Here is a 24,309-nt window from a genome sequence, read left to right on the forward strand (position 1 = left end):
GTTTGCCTTCAAATGCCTCATTGTAAGTGGAGTGTACGAATGCTCATGGTCCTCAGAACTGTAGGAGCAGGTCTGCCATGCAAACAGCAAACTGCTGTGCTGACCATCCCTCACTCTCCTTTGATTAGATTCAAAACAGCACTTAGCCCTGTTGTGCTGTTCCACACATAACAAATGACATCTCTCCAAAACCTCATTGAGTCTAATTTTCCAACCTGCCATGAAAAAATATCCAACTCTGACTCACAAAATGACAAGAAGCTGATTGTTGCCAACACAACAGAAATGTAAACATGTTATTTCTCATAAATAACTGCAGGCAAACACCTGTTACACCAATCCGAAGAAAGGATGCATCATTAAGAGGTGGTGATTGATGCTGTTTGTTTACAGCTATAAAGCCGCAAAAATAACACATTTAATTCTTTAAAGTCATACTTCTCAATACTGCATGTGTATGTTAATAGTATCACGACTATGCACATGGTATCACATGACTGAGAACACTGTTTTATCATCATTTAGACCCTTTCACTCTCTCTCTGATAAATAAATACCCTACGGAGCGAAGACTAATGAATGTGTTCAGGCTGTTAGCAGCCTGACATGTTTTGGGGGAGTCAGTAGAGATCAAAACAAACCAAAGGGGCAGCAAATAGTGACCATGTGGATAAATAGAGCTTCGGAATATGTAAATTGGAAAATGTTTGCTAACCTCTTACCCATAACACATTTAAAAGTAGAGTTCAAAGTATTTAAAGGTGTACTTACAGACTTCCAGCTTTAACTTACAGGGTTTCACATATATTTTGTTTTATATGTTTAAAAATTGCAGCCACTTTTATACACAGCCCCCATTTTCAGAGGCCAAAAAGGAAATGTACAGTTGGGAAACAGATCAGAGCTGAGTCCTTGGTGTTTTATTGCAAATAAGCAGAGAAAAGCTCTGGAGTTGGTTTGTCTTTGACAACTTTTCACTAGAGCTTTCACTATAAGATCAAAGACGTGTTGATTCAAGCAAGAGAGTTTATCAGATAGCAACAAGGAGAAGTAAAAATCAAAAGTCTGGTCCATTCTGATTATCAGCTCAGCAACACCAAAAGGCCTTAAAGAATCAGAGCCACTTCAACGGGACAAGACTCAGCTGTTCATCTGCATCGTAAAGACAATGGTCAATCATTTATGGACGCCAGTGTTCACAGTTTGGACAGAGAAGACAAGTGGTTTGAAAGAGGAGTGAAAGAAGCCATCTGTGTCCACTGTGAATGACCATCTTTGAACAGAGGGCTGGTTTACGACACCAACTGTCTGCCGTCTATAATCCAGTTTTGAGATCCCCTCCCAGACACCTTAACGCCCACTCACATCCTGCGCCATTTGACCTCAGTAAATCACATGACAGGTTAGGGTTTCACAATGAAACCCTAACCTGAAACCTTGGCTGATTGTGACCCACACCCTGATTGTGACTTTTGCATGTGTGATTAGACACTCCCATTGGGCTTAAAATCTGGGACTGTCCACCAATTGCTCTTAGAACTGAAGAAGCTTCTTGGATGAGAGGTGAAACATCTGCAAGAAATTTCCAGATGCATTTCTTTCCAAGCGCTCTAGGCTACGATGACCTGGATGACTGAGAACCTTCACAAACAGACAGAATCGTTGTGAAGAAAAACAACTGCACAACATCTAACCAAGTAAAAAACAATCTCAAAGAGGTAAATGTAACATTGTCAGGGTCAATCAACTGATACCTTCATAATAGAGGAAACTACAGCAGGTTAACAAAACGGTACAAACCGCTGTTTACACCAAAGAACAGCATGGCTAGATTAGACTTCACCTGAATAAAAGTGTCTTCACAGTTCTGTAAAAATTATTTGGACCAATTAAACCAAGATGAACTTGTACCAAAATAATGGGAAGAGAAATTATGCAGAAGGAGAGAAACGGCTTATGATATGAAGCATATCACATCATCTGTCAAACATGATGTCTGATCTACATGATATTATAGTATTTGGATGTATTGCTGCCAGTGGAACTGGGTCCCTGGTGTTCATTGATGATGTGACTGCTTGCAGAAGCACGATGAAGTGTACAGCGCTAATCTCTCTGCTCAGATTTAACCAAATATGGACAGTACACAGTCTGTGTAATATGTGATGACTGGATGAATAAATAAATATCAATCAATGACCCAAAGTGTGGTGCAAAAGCAATCCAACAGTTTTTCAAGGGATATTCTTCAATGACCAAGATAGTCACCTGATATCAACCCAACAGAGAAGCTTTCAGTGACTGAAGACAAAACTGAAAGAGAGACCCACGCATCTAAACTAAAGGTGGCTGCATTAAAGGGCCAGCAGAGCAGCCATTGACTGCAAACAATTTTCATCCAAGGATTAAAATCTTTATATTTAGAACACAAATATATTAGTTTCTCCAGTTATTTTTGAACCTCTGAAAATGAAGTCCGGTTATAAAACTGGTAATTCTTTTTTGCAAAACCTCTTGAATTAAAGCGCACAATCAGAATGTCAGTGTACAGAGGCAAAACAACAACAAAAGAGTTTTTGTCCAACAAATGATGGATCTAACTGTATATCAGTGTTGACACACACATACCAGCAGTTCAGTTCCTATTAAATCACCTCCTGTCATTTTCTGTGCCGTCACCTCCTGTTTAGATTTTTGCTTCTTTGTGAACACGGATCCTGGATCCAAAGAGCCAAAAAAAGATTTATTCAAATAAAAATGACTGATCTCAGATAGAAGCAAATATATGAACTACCCACATTTGCAGCTTTCTCAACTGAGTCAAGTTGGGTTTATCTTACAGTATATCATCCACCTGCATTTACAGTTACCACATCAAAGCATTTGCCCATACCACAAGTATGTCAACAACATTAATAAAATATTAGCTGAAAGCTTTTGTTCATGGACATAATTCTCCATTTAAATCATGACATAAACAAAGAATGAGTTGTAACGTTGTTAAATGTTAAGTGGAAGAATTCACTTTTCACTTTGTAGAAACATTCTGTCGTTAAACTCGACTCGGGTTAAGCTCTCCATCCTACATTTAACTCGACGTCGACTGACACATTGCTGACATCAGTCTAGTGTGGTGGATCAAACACAGCTAACAGGGATTCTTTTATTAAATAAGTTAATAAGAAGACCAAAGGTTTGACATCTGCTTCTTTCTTCTCCTCTCTTTCCAGCAGCACTGTTGTGTAATCTTTTCTAAATGAATGATCTCGTGGGCATCTTTTAATTAGCAGAGGAGGTCTGGGCGTCGAGTGACTCCCGGCTGGCATGTGAAACGTGTCACAGCTCTCCTCGTTCGGCCCTCCTTCACCATGCCTCCTACTCTAACTTGTCCTCCTCTAATCGCCTTGATTGACAGGATTATCAGGAGTCCACCCACTTGGAGCAGTTTGTGACCCGCTTCTTGCTGAAGGAGACTACCAATCAGCTTCATTCACTTCAAAGCTCACTCGAGTGTGCCATGGAAACCACAGCTGAGCAGACTCGCCAGGAGAAGTAAGAACAAACCTCCCCTGGTCATTCACACACGCACACACACAATTAGTCTTTCAAACTTGGGCAGAATATATTGTACAATAGCACCAATAATTACAGCTCTCACTTTTTTTTAAACCACACACACCAGTTTGCCTCCCACATTTTAGACTTGATGCCAGCATAGGTTCTTCTTAAGTGTTTGTGAAACACACCTGCTTTCTGTTGCAATCCAGCAGTTATTTGTCCTAATTTATCTGATTAACTCGTTCTCCATGAAGGAATATCTGAGAGAACTGAAGCACAGTGCTGGTTTGAGCTAAAACATCTATTGTAGTTCTCTTTTGCATTTTAGAATCTTTCAGCTCTTTCTCTTTCTTTTTGCACAGACAAGGTGCCAAATGTTGCGTTAACAAATGGTGCCAGATCAGTCAGTGCAGTGTAAAATACAATACAATATATATAAAAATATTTATAAATATTTCAGTTCGGTTCAGTTCAATTCAATTCTATTTTATTTATATAGTGACAAATCACAACAACACCTCAAGGTGGTTAATATTTTAAGGTAAAGATCCTACAATAGTACAGAGAAACCCCAAAAATCAAACAAACCCCTTTGAGCGAGCACTTGGTAACAGTGGAAAAGAAAAACTCCCTCTTAACAGGAAGAAACCGCCAGCGGTAAGGGCAGGAATGCAGAACAAAAAGCAAGTTGTGAAATATAACCAGAGATTAATAATGACTAATGATTAAATGTAGAATGGCATAAAAAAACACTGAGTGAAATCTAATTTGATATGATTTAATATACCGAACATATATCAAATGTTTAAGTTCAGATATTTTACTGATTCATGAAGAATATTTGCTCATTTTGAATTTCATGCTAACAACACATCTAAGAAAACTGAGACAAGAGCAACAAAAGGCTGGAAAAGTAAAGTCTTGCTCCCTGTGCACAGGGAACAAGGCCAGGGATGAATATTTGATGCCTGCGATCTTCAGGTCTTTGGGTAGTATTGTATTAAAGAAATTGTATTGAAGGATCATTCTGTTCCCACTGCATGGGAACAGAATGATCCGTTTCTGAGGAAAAGTTAAAATTCTTCTTGAAAAATGTTGGACACTACATCCCTTGGACTAAAGTAGAGAGGCACTATCCAGCATCAACGCTCAGCTCAAAAGCCTGCATCTCTGATAGTCTCAAGGTACATTACAGTGCCTGTGAAATTGGAAGCTTACACATCTGGATTTGGCTTTAAAGCAACATATGCAGCATATAACATCCAGATGATTTTTCAGGGAGGGCCTTGCATATTTCAGCAGGAAGATTCTAAACTGCATACTGCATTTATTGCAATAGCATGGCTTTGAAGTACAAGAGTGATGAACTGGCCTGCCTGCAGTCCAGACCTCTCACCAACTGAAACATTTGGAACATCATAAAACAAAACATATGTTAAGCAGCTAGACTCTTCTATCAGGCAAGAATGGGACAACCTCTCCCAAATATCCAGCAGCTGCTCTCCTCAGTTCCCTGTTTACAGGCTGCTGAAGAAAGTAGGAGGGATGCTACATAGTGGTAAACATGGCCCTGAAAAAACATTTTTGAGACATATTCCTGCCTTTAATTTAAAAGTGAGCTAGTATTTTTCTTAAACTGGTAGACTTTCTGAGTTTAAACATTTGATATGTTTTCTGTTGTGAATGAAATATGGGTTTATGTGGTTTGGGAATCACTGCTTTTATTAACAGTCTATACAGCATTGTTTTTCAGAATCAGGGTTGTTGGATTTCTGCTGCTGTGTTGTCACAACTGTTGTGCAATGTGCAAAAATGGCAGTTTGTTTTTACTACTGCAAGCCATGTTTATGAATACTAGAATGTTAAAAATATGACCTTAATGTGGTCATGATCTTATTATAATTTTTCTAAATGCACTGACTGCTAATGAATACTCGCCTCTGAGCGTGAAAAGTGAAGGAGTGATGATTCAACCCGAGGCTCATGTTCTTAGTGGACTCTGTTTCCCGCATGTGCTCAAAGTATTTGATCAGTCTGGATCTGCGTTCAGGAATCAGACATGCCTCATTAGTGAGGATGACTCACCAGCGTGCAACATATTATATATGGTGTGAGTGTGGATGTAGATGGGTGTCCCCTGCAGGTCATGTCTGTGTTCATTATAATCCTGGTGTGTTTAAAGCACAGGTAATGATGCACCTGTCACCGATCTCAGATCAACAATTGAGCAACAATTTGCTGCCATTTGCAACCAAACCTGCATTCAACAGATTCTGAAATTGAACTGTTACTAAATAATACATTTGTTTTGTTTTGTCTTTTTATTCCAGGCTGTCCTTGTTTTGTGTTTCTCTAATTGCTCTTCGGTCTCTGCGGAGGAAACATATTGCTGAAAACACTCCATTGCAAACTCTTGCTGTGTTTCTAATTAAGTGCTTATTGGATGCTGGATTTTGGTATTCCAAACACATTAATCGCAGTCCTTAAGTCCTTTTGGGTTTTTTTCTTGCCACCTTAATCTTTATGCAGCAAAGGTTGAAGCTCAGTGGAGAGCAGCTGGTATCTTTGACAAACATGTGACACTCCAGCACTGAGAGGCTTTTGGAGTGCAGTACAGGAACAATGTTAATTATTGTTATGCCTTCTGCTGGAAATCATACAGAATTTTCCTTGACATTTGTGATCAGATTCAGAAAGAATGACACAAGTGATTCCAAAATCAAAATTTTTATTTATGCTCATTTTTGACCCTCAGGGCAGAAAACATGGACACCCAGTACAGTAACTCAAAAGTGAGGCGAAGTAGGGTTTTAAAGTTCATACCATGGATGCAGCTACTAAGAATCTCTGATGCAAAAACCCCAACACAGGACCTGAGAAATGCATCTGTAGATCCATCCACTGTTCACTGAAGCCTCATCAGAAACGATCTCAGTGGAAGGGTGGCTGACTAGAATATGCTTAAGGAACAAAACAAGGAGAAAAGGCAGAGGTATGCCAAATTACACAGAAACTAAACAGAAAATCAGAAGCAACCAGTCTGATGGAGTGATGAATCTAAATTTGGAATTTTTCGTTCAAGTTCTCATCAGCTTGTACGGAGGAGGTCAGGCAAGAGGCACAGCAGTGCACGTCTACAGCCATCTGTAAAGCATGATGGAGGCTCTGTCATTGTTCAGGGTTGCATTTCAGCTGGTGGTGGTGGTGCACAGAAGTGCAACCAGATTTTAAACAAAAATCCTACAGCATCTGGAAAAGATCTGATTTGCAACAGGTTATTTTTCTGTATGGCAACGATCCCAAACAGACTACCAATGCAGCCAAAGGAAACCTTGATAGAAAAACAATGGAACTTTATCACTCATGGATTGTCCTCCACAGAGTCTGGAGCTCAACATTACTGAAGCAGTGTGGGATCATCTAAAGGCAGCAAGCATCCAAAGAAGAGCTTTGAATGTCCTTCAATAAGCCTGGATAACTATTCATAAGGACTACAAATTACCAGAAACCTCCCAAAGAGTTTATGCTGTGTTGGAAAATGAAGGTGGCCTAATACCCAATAGTGACTTTGAACTGATGAGAGGTTGAACATTTAAAAAAAAAACAAAAAACTTCAAAGTCCAGTCACTTTTCTTTCCAAGCTCCAATTATTGACTTCCAAGCTCATTAGAACTGCACAGTCTCTGCTTTTGCCTTATATACTGCATTTCCACGTATGTTTGTACATGTTTCAAGAGCTCACTAAACCAGTTTTCTCATTTTTCATCTCAGAAATAAAAATAGGAAACAGTAGAGAAATGAGGGGTGGCTTCAGTCTACTACTTTAGCCACATTATGTCTCTTATGTTTTCCCACGTTACATCTGCAGCTATCGAAATCGCAACCAAAGATCCAAATCACCATCAAATCATTTTACTTCCAGTTATATTTTTGGGTTGATACAGTTTTGCTTTCCATAATATTTTGTTTCACACAATAATTATGTTGACATTTATTCTCATTGGCAGAAAATAATGCGCTGGGATAAACAACCTTTAAATTAAGGAGACCTTCACAGACTGTCTTCCCTCCAAATGCATCGTTCTTTCACTCTCACGTCATTTCAAAGTGTGACTGTCGCTCGCTCCCCAAGCAGCTTTTCCTCTTCCTGCAGCCGTCTCACTGGAGAAATTGCCTTGTGCGTTTGAATTGCTCCGTCCTTCCAAACATTCGGAGATGTGGTTCTCTCTGGTGGTTTAAAATAGGTTTTTGTATTCAGTTGTAGGTATATGTGAATAGGCTATGATGGTATTACTCAGAACTGAGCTTGGGCCATAACAATGGCTCAAGAGCTTTATGTTTCCTATTGGGTTAGCATTATCTTTTTCATCATTCTCTCTGGAAAAAGATGAGCATTGAGATCGCACTTTGCTCTCCAGCTTCGAAACCTCTTTTCCTTCCTCCTCACTTGGCATAAAAACTGTAGGAGGAACATGTGGATGGGGAAGCTGTTGTGCTTTGATCTGTTAGATATCTCTGAAAGTTTTAGCAATTAAAGCAGCGATGTAGGTGAGATTGTGACTCACTGGCAGATCAAAAGGGATCTGCCCCTCCCAATTTGTCCTCATCAAGTCTCAGTGGTATAGATGTATTAGACAACAGCTTGTGAATTAAAAACTGTGCTATGTCCCACCACTCTCTTCCCAACAAGAGCAGATCAAGCTGAAGAAAACCTGGTTGTTTCAAAAGTCATTACATTAAGACTGAAATGAGTGCACTCCTGAATACTGCACAGTTACAGTTGAAAAACAAAGTTTCGATCACACAGTCTTGAAAAACAAGTGTATCCCATGTAAAATGTTTTCTGTGTGAATCAAAGTAAACGTTTAAACATGTTTGAAAGAACAGATTCAGTCTTCTTTTGAATTAAAGAAGAATAAGGAAGAAAATAGCTTAATAGACTGGTGAAGAGGGCCAGATGTGTCCAGGCCAGCCCCGTAGACTCTATAAAGGAGGTAGGTGAGAGGAGGATGTTAGCCAAGCTCATACCCATTATAGGTAACACCTCTCACCCCTGCATGAGACTGGAGGCCCTGAGCAGCTCCTTCAGCAATAAGCTGTTACGGCCACTGTGTAGGATGGCGCTAAAATATACATGTATGTCTGTGTATACCACTCTCACTGTTTATTTTTCCTTTTTTATTTTTCTATTATTTCCTTAATTCACTTTTTCCTTCCTGCTGCTGTAGTAAGTGAAGGGTTTGTAAAGTTTACATCTAGAGTATAAGTTGGTCTTATACCTCAAATTGCTTCCATTTTAGCAGTAATAATGTTTTACTGTGTTTTGCTGTTCATCTGCCATCAGTCTCCAACATCAGCTTCCTGAAATTTTTGTTCATTCTCCCTTATAAAACTTCAGTTTCAAAGGCTTTGTTGGTTTTCTTGCTATTAAACACAACTGCAGATGAAGAAAAACACGTGATTACAGCATGCCATCATTTGTTTAACAAAAGTAAACCAGAATACAGAAGCAATAACGTACTGTAAGCAATCATTTCTTGTTTGGCTGGGTTTGTAGTTACTCTGATAATTGCATGCTCTGATTACACAGGACCTTTTTTTCCATGTGACTGTATCTGGTAATAGTCCTGGAACTGAAAAAGAAGTGAGCATGTAGGGCATTTAAAATGTAGAACGAGTTCAAAATAGAATTATGACATGCTATGTACACACGCACATGCATGCACGCGGGCGCAAACACACACATGCACACAATCATGCATGTTCACACGCAGCCTGCTCACAGACACCCTGAGGTCCCTTCAAAGTATGGGAACCAACAACTTGACAGCAGTAAGATAAATCTTAGGTGAAGACACCCTGTAGGTGCACATACCTTGTCACTGCCATTAGTATCACTGTCAGACCAGCATTACATAGAAATTTAAAGCAAGTCAAGACAACTGTGGCTCCAGACACCTGATTCTCATCACAGATTGTAAGAAATAGAAGAAAAAAACAAATAATTTAACTGTAATTTTGTGATCACCACATACGACATGTGCTGAAAGAGCATGTGTACTTTACAGAGGGCTGTGATGCAGTGTGTCCTTCAGTGATTTGACATTTTTTAAGAAAAACATAAAGAAAGTAAAAATGTATGCTGAAATATGTGAGGCTTAGGATATTTACTGGCCTGTTTTGATTCAAGACAGGGTCCTGTGAAGCCAGAGGTGTTGTCCATCCAGTGGTCGGGTCGTCGCTCTAATCGGAGGCTTCAGAGAAACAACAGCCTCTCCCCCAACAACCCTCTCTTTAGCCTCGTCAGTTCAGGTGGGGGTTTTTTTTAATGTTTTTTATGTTTAAATAACTCTCCATCACCATGTTGTGTTGCGTTATGTTTGACTGTGATTCATTCCTTGGGTTATCCTGCGTTGTTTCTGCCAGAAGCAAAAAAAAGCTGCTGGACCAGAGTCACACCGAGGGAGAGCAGAGCACAGGAGGGGAAGGAAGGTCATGTAGGTGTGAGAGAAACAGTGCAGTGAGACACACAGAGGGAGCTTGAGGTGGAGGAAGGCTGTGACCACATGTGTTTCTATGTTTAGTTTCAAAGCCACTTATCTGGTGCACAGGTGGAGGTTTGAGGTTGCACATATTTGGAGGTCAGTGGCAAGTCTCAATGCAGTACCTGCAGAGCGCACTGTAATTGGCTGTCCTGTTGTTGGCTCTGCAGCTAAAACATACTAACATTAGCACCCCTGCTAATATCAGTTTAGCAGGGGTGCAGGGTCAAATTAGGGGTCAGCTATTGACTTTGATTACATCTACAAAGCTTTTTTTATGTTTACGTAGTCACTGTCAATTATAGTGAGAAAAAAAGGCTTCTTAATGGCTGCTTATTTCTATAATCTGAGTTACTTCTTTTGTTCTATAATCTATTACTAACCAACTCCAGATACTACTACACAGTATGTGCTGTTTACCACAAGCTCTGACATTGTACAGGACTGTAGTTACTATACAATCAATCAACCTGCTTTAGTTTTCAGCTTGTTTAGCTGTTCCTGGAGTTGTTTTGCCATCACCTGCAATTTCTTCATTTTTTTAGTTTGCATCTAGATTTTACTTAACTGTCATAAAACCTGATTCAAATTAAATAAATATGAAATCTAGGTATGATTTTTATAATATTTCTGCTTAGAATCCTGATAAATATTCATTTATCTACGACAGTTACATGTTTCCAGTGGTTTTTATTTTCATTGTTATACGTTTTTAACCGTCGACCTGGATTATAGCGCCAGATGTGGTTGCTAGGAGATCTGCAAAAAAACGACAGAGCATCTAGGAACTTCGATTACAGTGGTCAAAGCTTTTCTCATTGATTGGCCTGGTTTCTTGTCGCATGACATGAAAGGGATCCTTAAAATGCCTCCTGGCACACCGCCACCCCTTACAACAGTGACTGTTGAGGCAGTCAATGGAAAGTGTTTAAAATACAGTCGATGTATGCAGCACCTTTCATCCCCACCTTTCTGCCTGAAATCCATCCTTCTCTCTGCTTCTCTCTCCCCTCCAGGTGTTTATGATGAAGACAGCCAGTGGATAATCCAGGTCAACAGACTGCAGAAACTTATCGACCGCCTAGAACAAAAGGTTACTTGACCTTTCGCTCAGCCTTTCCAGTCTCCTCTCCTTCCTACCTTCTTCTTGTGGGTCTCTTTCTGACATTTCCTGTTTCGCATCTTTCTCCTGTCTCTGTTTCAACCATCTGAGCTTTGCATCATTTTCTGAAACTAACCTGAGATTATGGCAAGTGGATTTAAAACTGTGTCAACATATTCACTCGTCCAACAACACCCACCCACATGCAGACACATGCACATATGTACGTATAGAGGCAGCACCAGCTGCACACAAACCATCATGGCTGCTCTCTGCATGAAATGTGGTGTAAAAAGTAGATAAAATAAATTGACATGCAAACCCAGAAAAGCTGTGATCTGTTTACATTACAAGTGTAAGACTGTGAACAACTGCAAGCATGAATATGAATAATATAAATATCTGAAATTTAAACCCCAGTTGACTCTAAATGCTCATTTTTTTCAAAGCATTATTATGATTACAGTTTTTTACAGACGCTAGGACACATTTCTCAATACTTAGGTCACGTTTGCAAAACTCCTCACACAGTGAGCACAACAGAAGTCTATGTGGGCTAAACTGAGGATCAGTTATCATTGTTTTGGCACAAAATGCATTCAATGACTACATCTCTCAAATTTCATGAATTATCTTCTCACTCAGACACAACACCTGCCAAAAATCTTTGTACGTACAGGACATTTTGCATGTGCTTACATACTGTTTTCAAAACTGTTAAACTTATGGCCAAAACAATAACACAATGCAAAACTTGAAAAGACAGCAAAATTCAACAACAATATTTTATTGAAACATATTTTAAATCTAAAAATGCAGTTTAACCAGCCACAGCTTATTCTCATTGTAGATGAACATCTACACAGGTGTTACTCCTTCAATTTTTCAACTCCTTCAATTCTGGCATGCCAGAAGATTCTTTCCTAGGTGTATTGCCCTAGATGATGTCATGGTCCGCGGCCCGGCGTCCGGGGTGCTGCTGGGATGTCCACGCCCACGAGCGTGGCTGCTAACCCCACACCTGCATCCCATCCCAGGCGATCATCAGGTGGACTATTTAATCCTGCCCTACCTGCTGCTCCACGCCAGTCCGTAGTCGCCTCTCAGCGATCACAACTCGGCGTGTTTTTGTTTACGAGCCACCTGCCTGTCCACCTGTCCGCCTGAGATTTGGTTCACCATCAGCTTCGCCGTCTCGACCCTTTTTGGAGCTCCACCCCCCTCTGGTTCACTCGGCCCGGCTATCACCCCTCTCACAGCCCCGCTCTCGGCGTTCCCTGCGCGGTCCCTCGGTTTCTTCTGGTTCCATACGTTGTTTTTCAGGCTACCCTCACGGGACACCTTTAGTTGCAATAAATATTACTTTCTTTATTCGCTCCTACCCTAGTGTGTGTGTTCTGCTACTGGGTCCTGCCTGCGCTCGGAACTTCGGTTCATGACAGTACGGACTGGCCAGTATGGACCCAGCAGATCCACTCCGCTCCGCTATTAATAAACAGGGCGCTATTCTCGGTCGCCACGATCAGCAGCTCCAGTCTCTCCAAGACCGTTGTCAAGAGCTCAGTGACACTCAGAATAAATTACAAACTAGGCCGTCCGACCCCGTGCACCGCGGCGTGTCACCTCCGCCGCTGGAACCCTTCCACGGGGAGCTGGACCTGTGTGGGGGGTTCCTTTTCCAGTGCTCCTTGTTTTTCAGTCGCACGCCTCACGCGTTCCCCATGGATGCTGCTAAGATCTCCCACTTCGTGGGATTGTTACGGGGGCGTGCTCTAGCATGGGCTGAAGCCTACTTAAATTCTCACCCCATTCGTGATTGCGATTACGATGAATTCCTGGAGGAGTTCCAGGCTACGTTTTCCCCTCCGGTATCGGAGGACGATGCCGCGCAGAAGTTGCTGGGGCTCCGTCAGGGGCGGCGCAGTATTGCGGAGTACCTAGTTGAATTCCGTACTCGAGCGGTCGCCGTGGGTTGGCCCGATTCGGCTCTTCGTGGGTTTTTTTTACGGTCATTAAATGACCAGATCAAGGACCAACTAGCTTTTCACGAGGAGACCAGATCCTTTGATGAATTGGCCTCCCTCTCCCGTAGGATTGACAGGCGCTTGCGGGAGAGGGATGCCGAGCGGCGGTCTAAGCCTATGGGCTCCGTATTGTGCCCCGGGATTCGCGTTTCTCCGCCCCCGCCCCCAGCTGCGTGTGCGCGCTCTCCGTCGCCGCCCCCGCCCGAACCCATGCAGATCGGACGCTCTCGGCTTTCTCCGGAGGAGAGGGAACGCCGATTTCGGGCTGGAGAATGTCTGTACTGTGGGAGGCCCGGTCACCGCATCGCTGTTTGCCCGGTCCGCCCAAACGACCCGGCCCACCGGTGAGTCCGGGGATACGGGTGGGCAGCACTCTAAGCACTACTAGACCCCGATTGTTACTGTCCGTTACTATCGTGACTTCTAATCAGACTTTTACATGCCCCGCGTTAGTGGACTCCGGGGCGGAACAGAACCTTATGGATGAGAAGCTGGCTAAGAGGCTAGCTGTGTCTCTTACTCCACTCGAACCGCCCATCCCTGCGTCTACATTAAACAACCAAGTGTTTGCATACATAACTCACCAAACCGCGCCTGTACGGTTAATCACATCAGGTAACCACCAAGAGCAGCTGTCCTTTTTCACTTTTCCTGCTCCTGACACCCCGCTTATCCAAGGCTACCCCTGGTTACAGAGACATAACCCACACATAGATTGGGCCGGAAAAAGTATCGCGAGCTGAAGTGTGTTTTGTCTGGCGAACTGCCTGAGGTCAGCCGTTCCCTCCGCCTCAACGGAACGGAGGCCCGCCCCGCCACCCGCGCCGGACCTCTCTTCCGTGCCCCCCGACTATCACGATCTCCAGCAGGTGTTCAGTAAAGATGAGGCGCTCTCACTCCCGCCTCACCGTCCATATGACTGTGCTATCGATCTGCTCCCGGGTGCATCGCTGCCCTCTAGCAGATTATACAACCTGTCTCGCCTCAAAAGAGAAACCATGGAGAATTACATCCAGGAGTCGCTAACTGCAGGACGTATTAGGCCGTCATCCTCTCCCGTGGTTGCGGGTTTTTTCTTCGTGGGAAAGAAAGACGGGACGCTCCGCCCGTGCATCGATTACAGGGGGCTGAATGACGTCACCGTCAAAAACAAATATCCCCTCCCACTCATTAGTTCTATTTTTAACTCACTCCAGGGAGCTACGGTCTTCACCAAACTAGATCTGCGGAACGCCTACCACCTGGTACGGATACGTCAAGGCGACGAGTGGAAGACCGCCTTCAATACCCCACTAGGGCATTTTGAATATCTGGTGATGCCGTTCGGGTTAACGAACGCCCCGGCGGTTTTTCAAGCCCTAGTCAACAACGTGTTACGGGATTTCCTGAACGTGTTTGTTTTTGTTTACCTGGATGATATTTTGATTTTCTCCAAGACGCTCGAGGACCATCGCATCCATGTGAGGAGCGTGCTACAACGGCTGCTCGAAAATAGACTGTACGTAAAAGCGGAAAAGTGTGAGTTCCACGCCTCATCCATTTCCTTCTTGGGCTACATCCTCGCTGGTGGGCAGGTGAAGACCGACCCGGTGAAGATCAAAGCAATATTGGAATGGCCGGTTCCGGAGACACGAAAGAAGCTTCAGAGCTTCTTGGGGTTTGCGAATTTTTATCGCCGTTTCATTCGAAACTACAGCCAGGTGGCCGCGCCTCTCACCCAACTCACCTCACCCAAGGTGTCTTTCACATGGTCCCCTGAGGCCCACGCAGCCTTCGCTAAATTGAAGCGATTATTCACGTCCACACCCATTCTGACCCATCCTGACTCTTCTAAACAGTTTGTTGTTGAGGTCGACGCGTCTGATGCGGGAGTCGGGGCGGTTCTTTCCCAGCGGTCTGGGCCCCTGAACAAACTCCGGCCGTGCGCCTTTTTCTCACGCCGACTCACCCCCGCGGAGAGGAATTACGACATCGGCGACAGGGAACTCCTAGCGGTAAAACTCGCATTGGAGGAATGGCGTCACTGGCTGGAGGGGACCGAACAGCCCTTCGTTATATGGACGGATCATAAAAATCTACTGTACCTTAGAACCGCCAAGAGGTTAAATCCCCGTCAAGCTCGCTGGTCTCTATTCTTCGCCCGCTTCAACTTCACACTCTCCTATCGTCCCGGGTCACGAAACACCAAACCTAATGCGCTCTCCCGTCTGTATTCCCCCGACAGCGAGGCGCCCCCCCCCCCCCCCCCCCCCCCCCCGCCACCATCCTGCCTGCCTCCTGCGTGGTGGGTGCTCTCACCTGGGAGATTGAGGAGACCATTCGCCAAGCGCTCCCGGGGGACCCTGACCCAGGGACTGGACCGCCAGGACGGCGCTTCGTTCCCGCCGCCGCCCGGGGAGCAGTCATCCACTGGATCCACACAGCACGATTCGCAGAACGGCGCGCCTCCTCAGCAGACACTTCTGGTGGAAATCGCTACTACGGGACGTGAGGGACTACGTGTCTGCCTGTGCCGTCTGCGCTCGTAAAAAATCATCCACGAAACATCCCATGGGCCAGCTCCACCCACTCACTACTCCCCACCGGCCCTGGTCTCACATCTCGCTCGACTTTGTTACCGGTCTCCCCACCTCTTCTGGAAAATGTGTCATCCTCACCGTTGTGGATCGGTTTTCTAAGGCCGCCCACTTCGTCCCGCTAGCCAAGCTGCCCTCGGCTGCTGAGACTGCCCAAGCGTTAGTCACGGAAGTCTTCAGGCTCCACGGAATTCCCCTGGACATTGTCTCCGATCGCGGTCCCCAGTTCACCTCACAAGTGTGGAGGACCTTCTGCTCCGTTCTCGGCGCCAAGGTCAGTTTGAGTTCCGGTTTCCACCCGCAATCCAATGGGCAAACTGAACGCCTTAATCAGGAGCTGGAGACTATGCTGAGGTGCGTAGCCAGTCAAAACCCCTCCTCCTGGGTTACTTACCTGCCCTGGGTGGAGTACGCCCACAATACTCACACCTCGTCCTCCACCGGCTTGTCTCCTTTCGAAGCGTCCCTCGGGTATCAGCCTCCGCTCTTCCCGGAAGAGGACCTGTCCCTCTCCGTCCCGTCGGCCCCTCATCACCTCCGGCGCTGCCAACGTGTGTGGCGCTGCGCTCGCCGCGCCCTCCTGCGCGCAAAGGAACGACAGGCGCACTACGCCGATCGTAGCCGCGCCCCAGCCCCTGACTACCAGCCGGGACAGAAGGTTTGGTTGGCTGCTGGGAACATCCCACTCCGGGGCACGTCCCGCAAACTGGCTCCCCGTTTCATCGGGCCGTACGAAGTGGACCGAGTCATCAACCCGGTGGCGGTCAGGCTCCGGCTTCCGGCCTCTCGGCGTGTGCATCCCACGTTCCATGTATCTCAACTTAAGCCGGTCCGCCTCAGCCCCCTGTGCCCTCCTTCCGAGCCCCCTCCTCCCGCCCGGCTCGTCGGCGGCCATCCGGCCTATGCGGTCCGGCGGATCCTGGATGCGCGCCGGCGCGGGCGCGGCTGGCAATATCTTGTGGATTGGGAGGGGTACGGCCCCGAGGACCGCCTCTGGGTCCCGCGCTCCTTCATTCTGGACCCTCGTCTCATCTCTGCTTTCCGTGCTTCTCTCCGCAGGCGGGGTCCTGGCCGGTCGCCTGGGGGCGACCCTTGAGGGGGGGGTACTGTCATGGTCCGCGGCCCGGCGTCTGGGGTGCTGCTGGGATGTCCACGCCCACGAGCGTGGCTGCTAACCCCACACCTGCATCCCATCCCAGGCGATCATCAGGTGGACTATTTAATCCTGCCCTACCTGCTGCTCCACGCCAGTCCGTAGTCGCCTCTCAGCGAACACAACTCGGCGTGTTTTTGTTTACGAGCCACCTGCCTGTCCACCTGTCCGCCTGAGATTTGGTTCACCATCAGCTTCGCCGTCTCGACCCCTTTTGGAGCTCCACCCCCCTCTGGTTCACTCGGCCCGGCTATCACCCCTCTCACAGCCCCGCTCTCGGCGTTCCCTGCGCGGTCCCTCGGTTTCTTCTGGTTCCATACGTTGTTTTTCAGGCTACCCTCACGGGACACCTTTAGTTGCAATAAATATTACTTTCTTTATTCGCTCCTACCCTAGTGTGTGTGTTCTGCTACTGGGTCCTGCCTGCGCTCGGAACTTCGGTTCATGACAGATGACATAAGATGTGATGTGGATGAGAACCTGTGGCCAAATGGAGAAGACCGAGTAGATTAGCATTACTGTTGTATGTGTATCAGTGGATGGTGTGTATACAAATTCTTGTATTTTGGGATTACTTAGTGCAAAAAAATAAAAAAATACATAAACAAATATTAACGAATTCTGCATGATGTCTGATTCATTCCAGTAACATATATTGAAATTATAAACAGAGATGTGTCCTTGTTTTACACAAGAAAACACTGTGTAATGCTACATGTTGTTAGTGTTTTTTAGGTCATTGTTTTGTGGGTGACAAAGTGTGTTTGTCGGCTGTCAACCTTTGCTAGTGTTCTGGAAGAATGAGGTTATTTGAGACCTGAATGAAGTGTTTTGGTAGTTGTAGTGCATTTTGAATGTGAAATGAACTGCTTTGCCAAGCTGACGGTCAGTTAGGAGGATTGTGTGAAGAGTTTTGCAAAAGTGACCTAAGTATTGAGAAATGTGTCCTAGCGTCTGTAAAAAACTGTAATGCTTTTAGGAATCTAATAGAATATCCTTATTTCATTATTTAATGTCTCTCTTTGTATTTTTAATCATCCTTTTATACATTTTGAATTATTTTATGAAGATTTCAATTTTTTATTTTCATTTTTGGTTTATATATTTTAATTTTTAAAAATGTATCGATACAGTAATGTTGTTTTAATTGAATGCATTTATTAATTTATTTATTATGTAGTTATACTCATACATGGTAACCACAAGGACTCAGAAGATAAATCTTAGAGCTCATGAGATCATTACCAAAAAAAGAGCTCTACTAAAACAAAACAAAAACAAAAAAAAACAACTGGTTTGTCTGGATATTTCTTTCTTTGTTCTGTTCTGCAACTTGTTTGTGTTGCTAACAGCTGGAAAAATCAGTCACTGCAGGTTTTATGGTGACTTGATTTTCTCTTTTTCAGCTGCTGGAGTATCTTTGAGTGGCTTAGTATAATTCAGAGTTTATATATAATATAATTCATTATTCATATTTCTCATCTTCTGTCTGCACCAACCCATTTTATCTTCTCCTTCTCAAGACAGCTTTCTTGTGATTGGGTTGGCTTCTATGCTCACACTAGACATGTAATTATATGGCCTTAGATGGTCATAGAAAGATATTTGCCTTCATAGACTCGTACAGAAACAAGGAGCAGAGAAGGCTTCCTGGAACTGAGCATTTAGAGCTGTTTGCAGTTTATGGCTCATGGTAGTAACAGCTCATATATGTGACAATAAATCTGTAAAAGCATACCAATGGGCCGTGTAATACTTGTAAATAAAGACTGTGAATGACGGGTTATACACTGAGATAAATGAAAATGAGTCACTGGTAAAGGACTCATCACTTCCTTTTGTTCCACAGGAGATCCGTCTGGAGCCCGTTGAAGAAGAGGTCTTGGAGAGCAAATCGGTTTGTTTTTCCTTACTTATCTACTGTTCACCTGTTTTTCCACAGTGACCACTTCACTGCTCTCACATGGAGGCCAGTCAGTGTTGTCATAGCAACAGCAGAGTTTAAAGTTGCTCTGTCTGTCTTTATCCTCCATCTGTTTGTTTAGGGCTCAATATTCAGTTAGAGTAGGGAGCAGACATTAAGGTGCGAGGACGTGTGAGCTAGGGAGTCGACAGTGCCTCTGTGTTCTTGTACTGTTTCTGCAAAAACCCATAGCTTAGAATACTGGCCATGTGAATAATACAGGACCAGCAGTAGGAAAAAATATGAACAATACATCATCACTTATTTTTATGCTGGAGCCAAACTCTGATGTTTTGCCTGCATCAAAAAGCGCAGTCTAGATGTGGAAAAGTGTATCCTCTTTCTCTTAACCAGGTCTAAAAATCTCTAAAAACAGAAGTTTTGGCATTTTGCTGTATGCAGGTGTGATGACACAATGTCAAGGAGCAAAGACATCAGCAATGATTGTAGAGAAGCAACTGTTGCTTCCCATCAATCTGGAAAAAGACATTTCCAAACTATTTATTTTACAGTAAGAAAGAAGAGAAAATCATTCAAAGACAGCTCTTCCTGGGAGTGGAAGTCCCAACAAATTCAGCCCAAGGTCCAAACCACTGAATCCTCAGAGAAACTACCAAAACCCAAGTGCTACGGCTCAGACCTGCAAGCCTCAGTTAGCATGTTATATGTAAAAGTTCATGACAGTACGATTAGAAAAAGACTGAACAAGGATTCGGATATTTTCCTGGAGAAAGGTTCTTCTCTCTAAAAAGAACATGGCAGTACAGATTAGATTTGCAGAGTTTCTCCTGAACAAACCACAAACCTCCTGTAACAATGGCCTTTGGACTGGCGAGACCAAACTTTGGATAAAACCAAACACACCATATTAGCACAACACCTCATCCTGTCAAGCATGGTGGTAGAGAGGTGATAACTTTGATGACAGCCACAGGACCTGGGCACCTTGCAGTCACTGAATCAACCATGAACTCCTCTGTATACCAAAGTATCCTAGAGACAAATATGAGCAGCAGCAAATTGACAACAGAAAGACTGAAAAAGGAAAGAATCAAGGTGTTGCAATGATCCAGTCAAAGTCCAGACCTCAACCTGGTTAAAATCCTGTGGTGGAACTTGAGGAGAGCCATGCATAAACAAATGGGTAGAAACCTCAATAAACTGAACCAGCATCGTTAAGAAGTGAGGCTTGGATTAGCTTTTGCTAAATAAATAATGTCATGCTGCAATATGTCTTAATGTCACGTGCTGTTGTTCACCTGACGTTATATTACCGGTACATAATTTTAGAACCATTTTGTATTATGTCTTGATTCGTTAAAGCTTTGAGCTGGTTGAAGGTGTACTTTCTTCTTCACGTGACTGCATTAGGGTCATTACTCCTCGTGCTTGCAGATAAACGAGGGTGAGTAAAACTTAAAAATCTTGGACTAAAGTAGAAAAAAGTCCCAGAAGGAAAATGGCAGTCAGGCACAACAATGTCATTTAGGTTGATTAAAAGTGATATACACACACTTCCTCCTTCACAGATATTTTGATGTATCATAGATGATTGTCTTCATCGCATCACATACCCACTGTACTGTGATTACTTTTTGATTCCCACCATTGCAGGAGGACATGCATTTCTTTTTACCCAAAGTGTAAAACTTCTACTGACAAACAAAATGTTTTCCAGGTTTGTATTTGTGTCGCTGAATGTGCCGGTTTGTGTGTGTGTGTGCGTGTGTGTGTGTGTGTGTGTGTGTGTGTGTGTGTGTGTGTGTGTGTGTGTGTGTGTGTCCACATGCCAAAGGAAACAGTAACTGCTCTTGCAGTCTGAGCTGCCTGGCACTCATTTCATGGCTGAAATGATGACTCACTGACTATCACATCAACACCAGCACTAACAGGATTTCTCTTTAGTTTCTTCCATCATGAAAATCTCAGCAGCATAGCCAACATCTAATATTTTATATTTTTCATGCATTAGTTTCAAAGTTTTAATGCAAAAGCAATTTCAATCATTATTTTGGGAAATAGCTATTTTATATTTTAACACCTTACTGCCACTTAACCCTTGTAAATATAAAACAGATACATTTATCTTGTCTAACGGCTGAGAGAAGCACATGAAACATGTTTAACATGAGAACCCCTCATTGCATGTAGGGTTTTTTAGACATCTCTGGAGGTCCGTGATGTGACACATTCACGTATGTCAAATATGAAATTGTGGGAAAAAAAAAACAACAATCTCACGTTAGTTAAGATGAAGGTTTCTGACAGATAAGGGCCAAATCAAGTCCTGCAGCTAAATTATTTGCTATCCTGAGCTATCTGCAAAGGACAGTGTTAATGAGTGAGAACTCAAAACTGTAAGTGACATGAAACCACTAAAATCTTTGTGTCATATTGATAATTTCAGTGGATAGCTCAACTAAAGTTTCTGTACCTTAGATGCTTCTTACACTTCTAATAGTTCTTGCAAGCTGTTTTTATACAGCACTGTGCAAACGTCTTTAGCTACCCCTCTCTGACTGCTTTTAGTTCTGTTCTCTGTCAGGATGATCCCACACTGCTTCAATAATAACGAGGTCCAGGCTCAATCCATCGCTAATAGTGTTATAGTATGTTTTTGTGTATCAACTTTTCTCCCTGTTTCTGTTCTTTTACACTGAAAAAAATATGTTGTTGGATTTACTTAATTCAATGGTGGACATTTGTTGCACACAGATGTTTTGCTTTGGCAGCAACTTAAACAATTGAGTTAAATTAACACAATTTATTCATGTTCAATAAACCTGTGCAATTTGTGTTGATAAAATGTGACTTAAACATGTTTTGATGAAGTAATTTGAGCTCTTGAAATATTTTAATCCTTCACAATTTTCTCACTTTATCCCAACACCATTCAATAACTTTTACCCAATACTACTTGGTCACTTAAATACTACATGTTATCTTCAAATTACATTTTGCTATTATATTCTAGTATCAAATACACAATTTTCAAATGGAGGCCTTATAACAGATTATATTGTTCTCTTCCAAGATGGTTGCTGGCATCCACCAGTAACCTTTCAAAACAAAATGTCTAATTTCACTGCATTGACAGTAGGTAAAGAATTAAACTGACATTACTCCACTACTGAATCTATATAAACCAACAGTTAAATAATGTCAGTTCTTCCGTGTTCTCTGGAATCAATCACAGCAAAGAAATTAGACTCTTTCTTTTGAAAAATGTTGGGAAAGAACAAATCAAAACATTCTATTTAAGGCCTCTGACGTCAAGATTCAGTTAAACAACAATTATAACTAAACAATTTGAGGTAATGTTAGTTTCCATTAACATTAAATTAGGTTACTGAATTGGCAAACACCTTCCTATTAACACCTCCCATTTTACCCCAATAACTAAAGAAATTAGCACTTGCAGGTCAAAACCTTTATTCAAGAGATGCAAAAATAACATTGATACAGTGACTGTCAAAAATTACGGCACTGATCATACTGTGACATCTTGGTTCAAAACAGCAAGCTTAGAAATATTCAACGTTCCTTACTTCAACTGAATGAAACTGAAAATACCATTTCACACGGCCCATATGGGATATTTAGACTGCATAACTGTTCATGCTACATCTCTTCACTAGTAAAAGAAAGAAAAAATACAAAGAGAAATTTAAAAATGCTGCCAAACAGACAGAGAACTTGTACAGAGCAAAAGGAAAAACAAACAACAACAACAACAAAAAAACGGCTCGTCCTCATGGCAGTTGCAGTGTATATAAAAATGAACCCTGCGATCTGTTCCTGGAATTGAGCTTCAAAAATGCAGCAGAACAAGTGTGAGATTGAAATGTCCTCTCACCTAGAGCTGGTCACCTCACATGCATAACAGTGAGCTTCGTTGCAGGAGCAGTTTTGTCTTAGTTGTGAGCTTTTCTTGAGAGCTGAGTTGCTTCCAACTCCATTACCACCCTTTGAATCACCTCAAAAGTGTAGCAGAGTTGTGATGGGTAACTCATATTGAAGGAATAAAAAAGGTCCAAACAGCATGGCTACTGCAAAGGTCACGTTATCCAGATCTTGAAGAACTACTATACCCTCGATGATGATGCCAACGTCAGAAAAGTCATTGCCTGGTGCATCCTCTGGAGACAGATGTTCATTGTGGTTTTCTCAATCTGTGCAGTGGCCTCAGTCAAGTCCTGGTTAAACACAAAACATTTCTTTAAGATTCCTTTTTAAACTCATCTCTTTTGAATCTACCAGTTCTAATGTTAGAGTAATTTAAACCAATGCAAGCAACATAGTAAATAGCTATAGCCAAAGAGTGGCCTGCCATGCTGCCATTCATGGTCTAACAGAGTTTCTAAGAGAGGGTGAAAAACATAATTTCAAATGCTTTACATTAGTTTTTCTTAGAAAGACACCAGCCCATCAGAAATCCAGGTTTTGTCACTCAGAAGATGTTAGAATTTAGACTTTCAGCCCCACAATTTGGTTAGCTGTTGGTCTTTTTTTTTTTTCAAACAAAAGCTAATGTAAATATTGGTGGGATTTTCCTTTGTTCACTAGAATGACAAATTTAAAGTTTTTTCACACTGATGTGACCCCTAATACAGGGGTGGGGCCTCAAGGGCCGGCGGCTGAGTTCACTACCAGGCCTCATGTGAACTTCAAATTATTAAAGAGGACTACTGGTCCTAACTGGTCCAATGAGGATCAAGTGGATAACTAAATGCATTTTAAAATGTTGCAAAGCCACAATCTACTCATAAAACACTCACCATGAACTCCTGCACCAAGATGTTGCAATTGTCTTTCACACAGATGCGGAGCACTTTGATGAGACTCCCTTTGAGCATTAATGTCATCCTAAAGTATTATAACAAAGAAAACAGAGATTTGTGAACTTTTCAGTAGCACAGAAGAAAATGATCCCAGACCAAAACTTAAACCAGTCAACATGCAACACCAGCATCTACAAAGCAATATCAAAAGTTCCTGTTTGACATCAACTTTATGGATATATAGTTTCCAGAACATTTATTTTTTTAAAAAGATCAATTTTTCTCAGTGGGCCAGTAAATGCATGACGAAAATTATGGCATCCTTTCGGTGGAATCAGTACTCACAGGTAATAGTTGACTGTTTCAATGGATGCAGCATAAAAATCTTTTACTGACCTAATGCAATACATATACACTTTGTAGTTAAAGAATTTTAAAGTTCTTACTGTCATCATGGCAGCTACATCCTTTAGCTTTGTGCCCTGTTCCCCCGATCACTTTGCAAACACTTTCAGCAGACTGTCAGAGAGAAACTCAGCTCCGTCAGAAACCTGTAAAGGCATGGTTGGGATGCACTGGAATGCTGCATTTCATCTGAAATGACATAAAA

At 42.9% G+C, this 24,309-nt stretch overlaps 1 protein-coding gene and 1 long non-coding RNA gene across 3 annotated transcripts in view; one reads left to right on the forward strand and one right to left on the reverse strand.

The window, feature by feature from the left end:
* Positions 1 to 24,309, forward strand: part of necab1 (N-terminal EF-hand calcium binding protein 1) — a 48,785-nt gene that overhangs the window by 16,777 nt on the left and 7,699 nt on the right. For both annotated transcript variants that reach the window (XM_026156583.2, XM_026156584.2), the window contains exons 6-9: positions 3,416 to 3,552; positions 9,749 to 9,870; positions 11,117 to 11,193; positions 18,805 to 18,852. In XM_026156583.2, the coding sequence (XP_026012368.1) occupies positions 3,416 to 3,552; positions 9,749 to 9,870; positions 11,117 to 11,193; positions 18,805 to 18,852 (384 nt within the window). The remainder of the gene's footprint in view (positions 1 to 3,415; positions 3,553 to 9,748; positions 9,871 to 11,116; positions 11,194 to 18,804; positions 18,853 to 24,309) is intronic.
* Positions 22,334 to 24,284, reverse strand: LOC145423785 (uncharacterized). The gene is made up of 3 exons (XR_013904822.1): positions 24,146 to 24,284; positions 23,697 to 23,784; positions 22,334 to 23,114 (listed from the first exon to the last, which is right to left on the reverse strand). It is a non-coding gene; the product is annotated as an uncharacterized LOC145423785 (long non-coding RNA).

Source organism: Astatotilapia calliptera, chromosome 22, assembly GCF_964374335.1.
Source record: "Astatotilapia calliptera chromosome 22, fAstCal68.1, whole genome shotgun sequence".
Taxonomy (NCBI): domain Eukaryota; kingdom Metazoa; phylum Chordata; class Actinopteri; order Cichliformes; family Cichlidae; genus Astatotilapia; species Astatotilapia calliptera.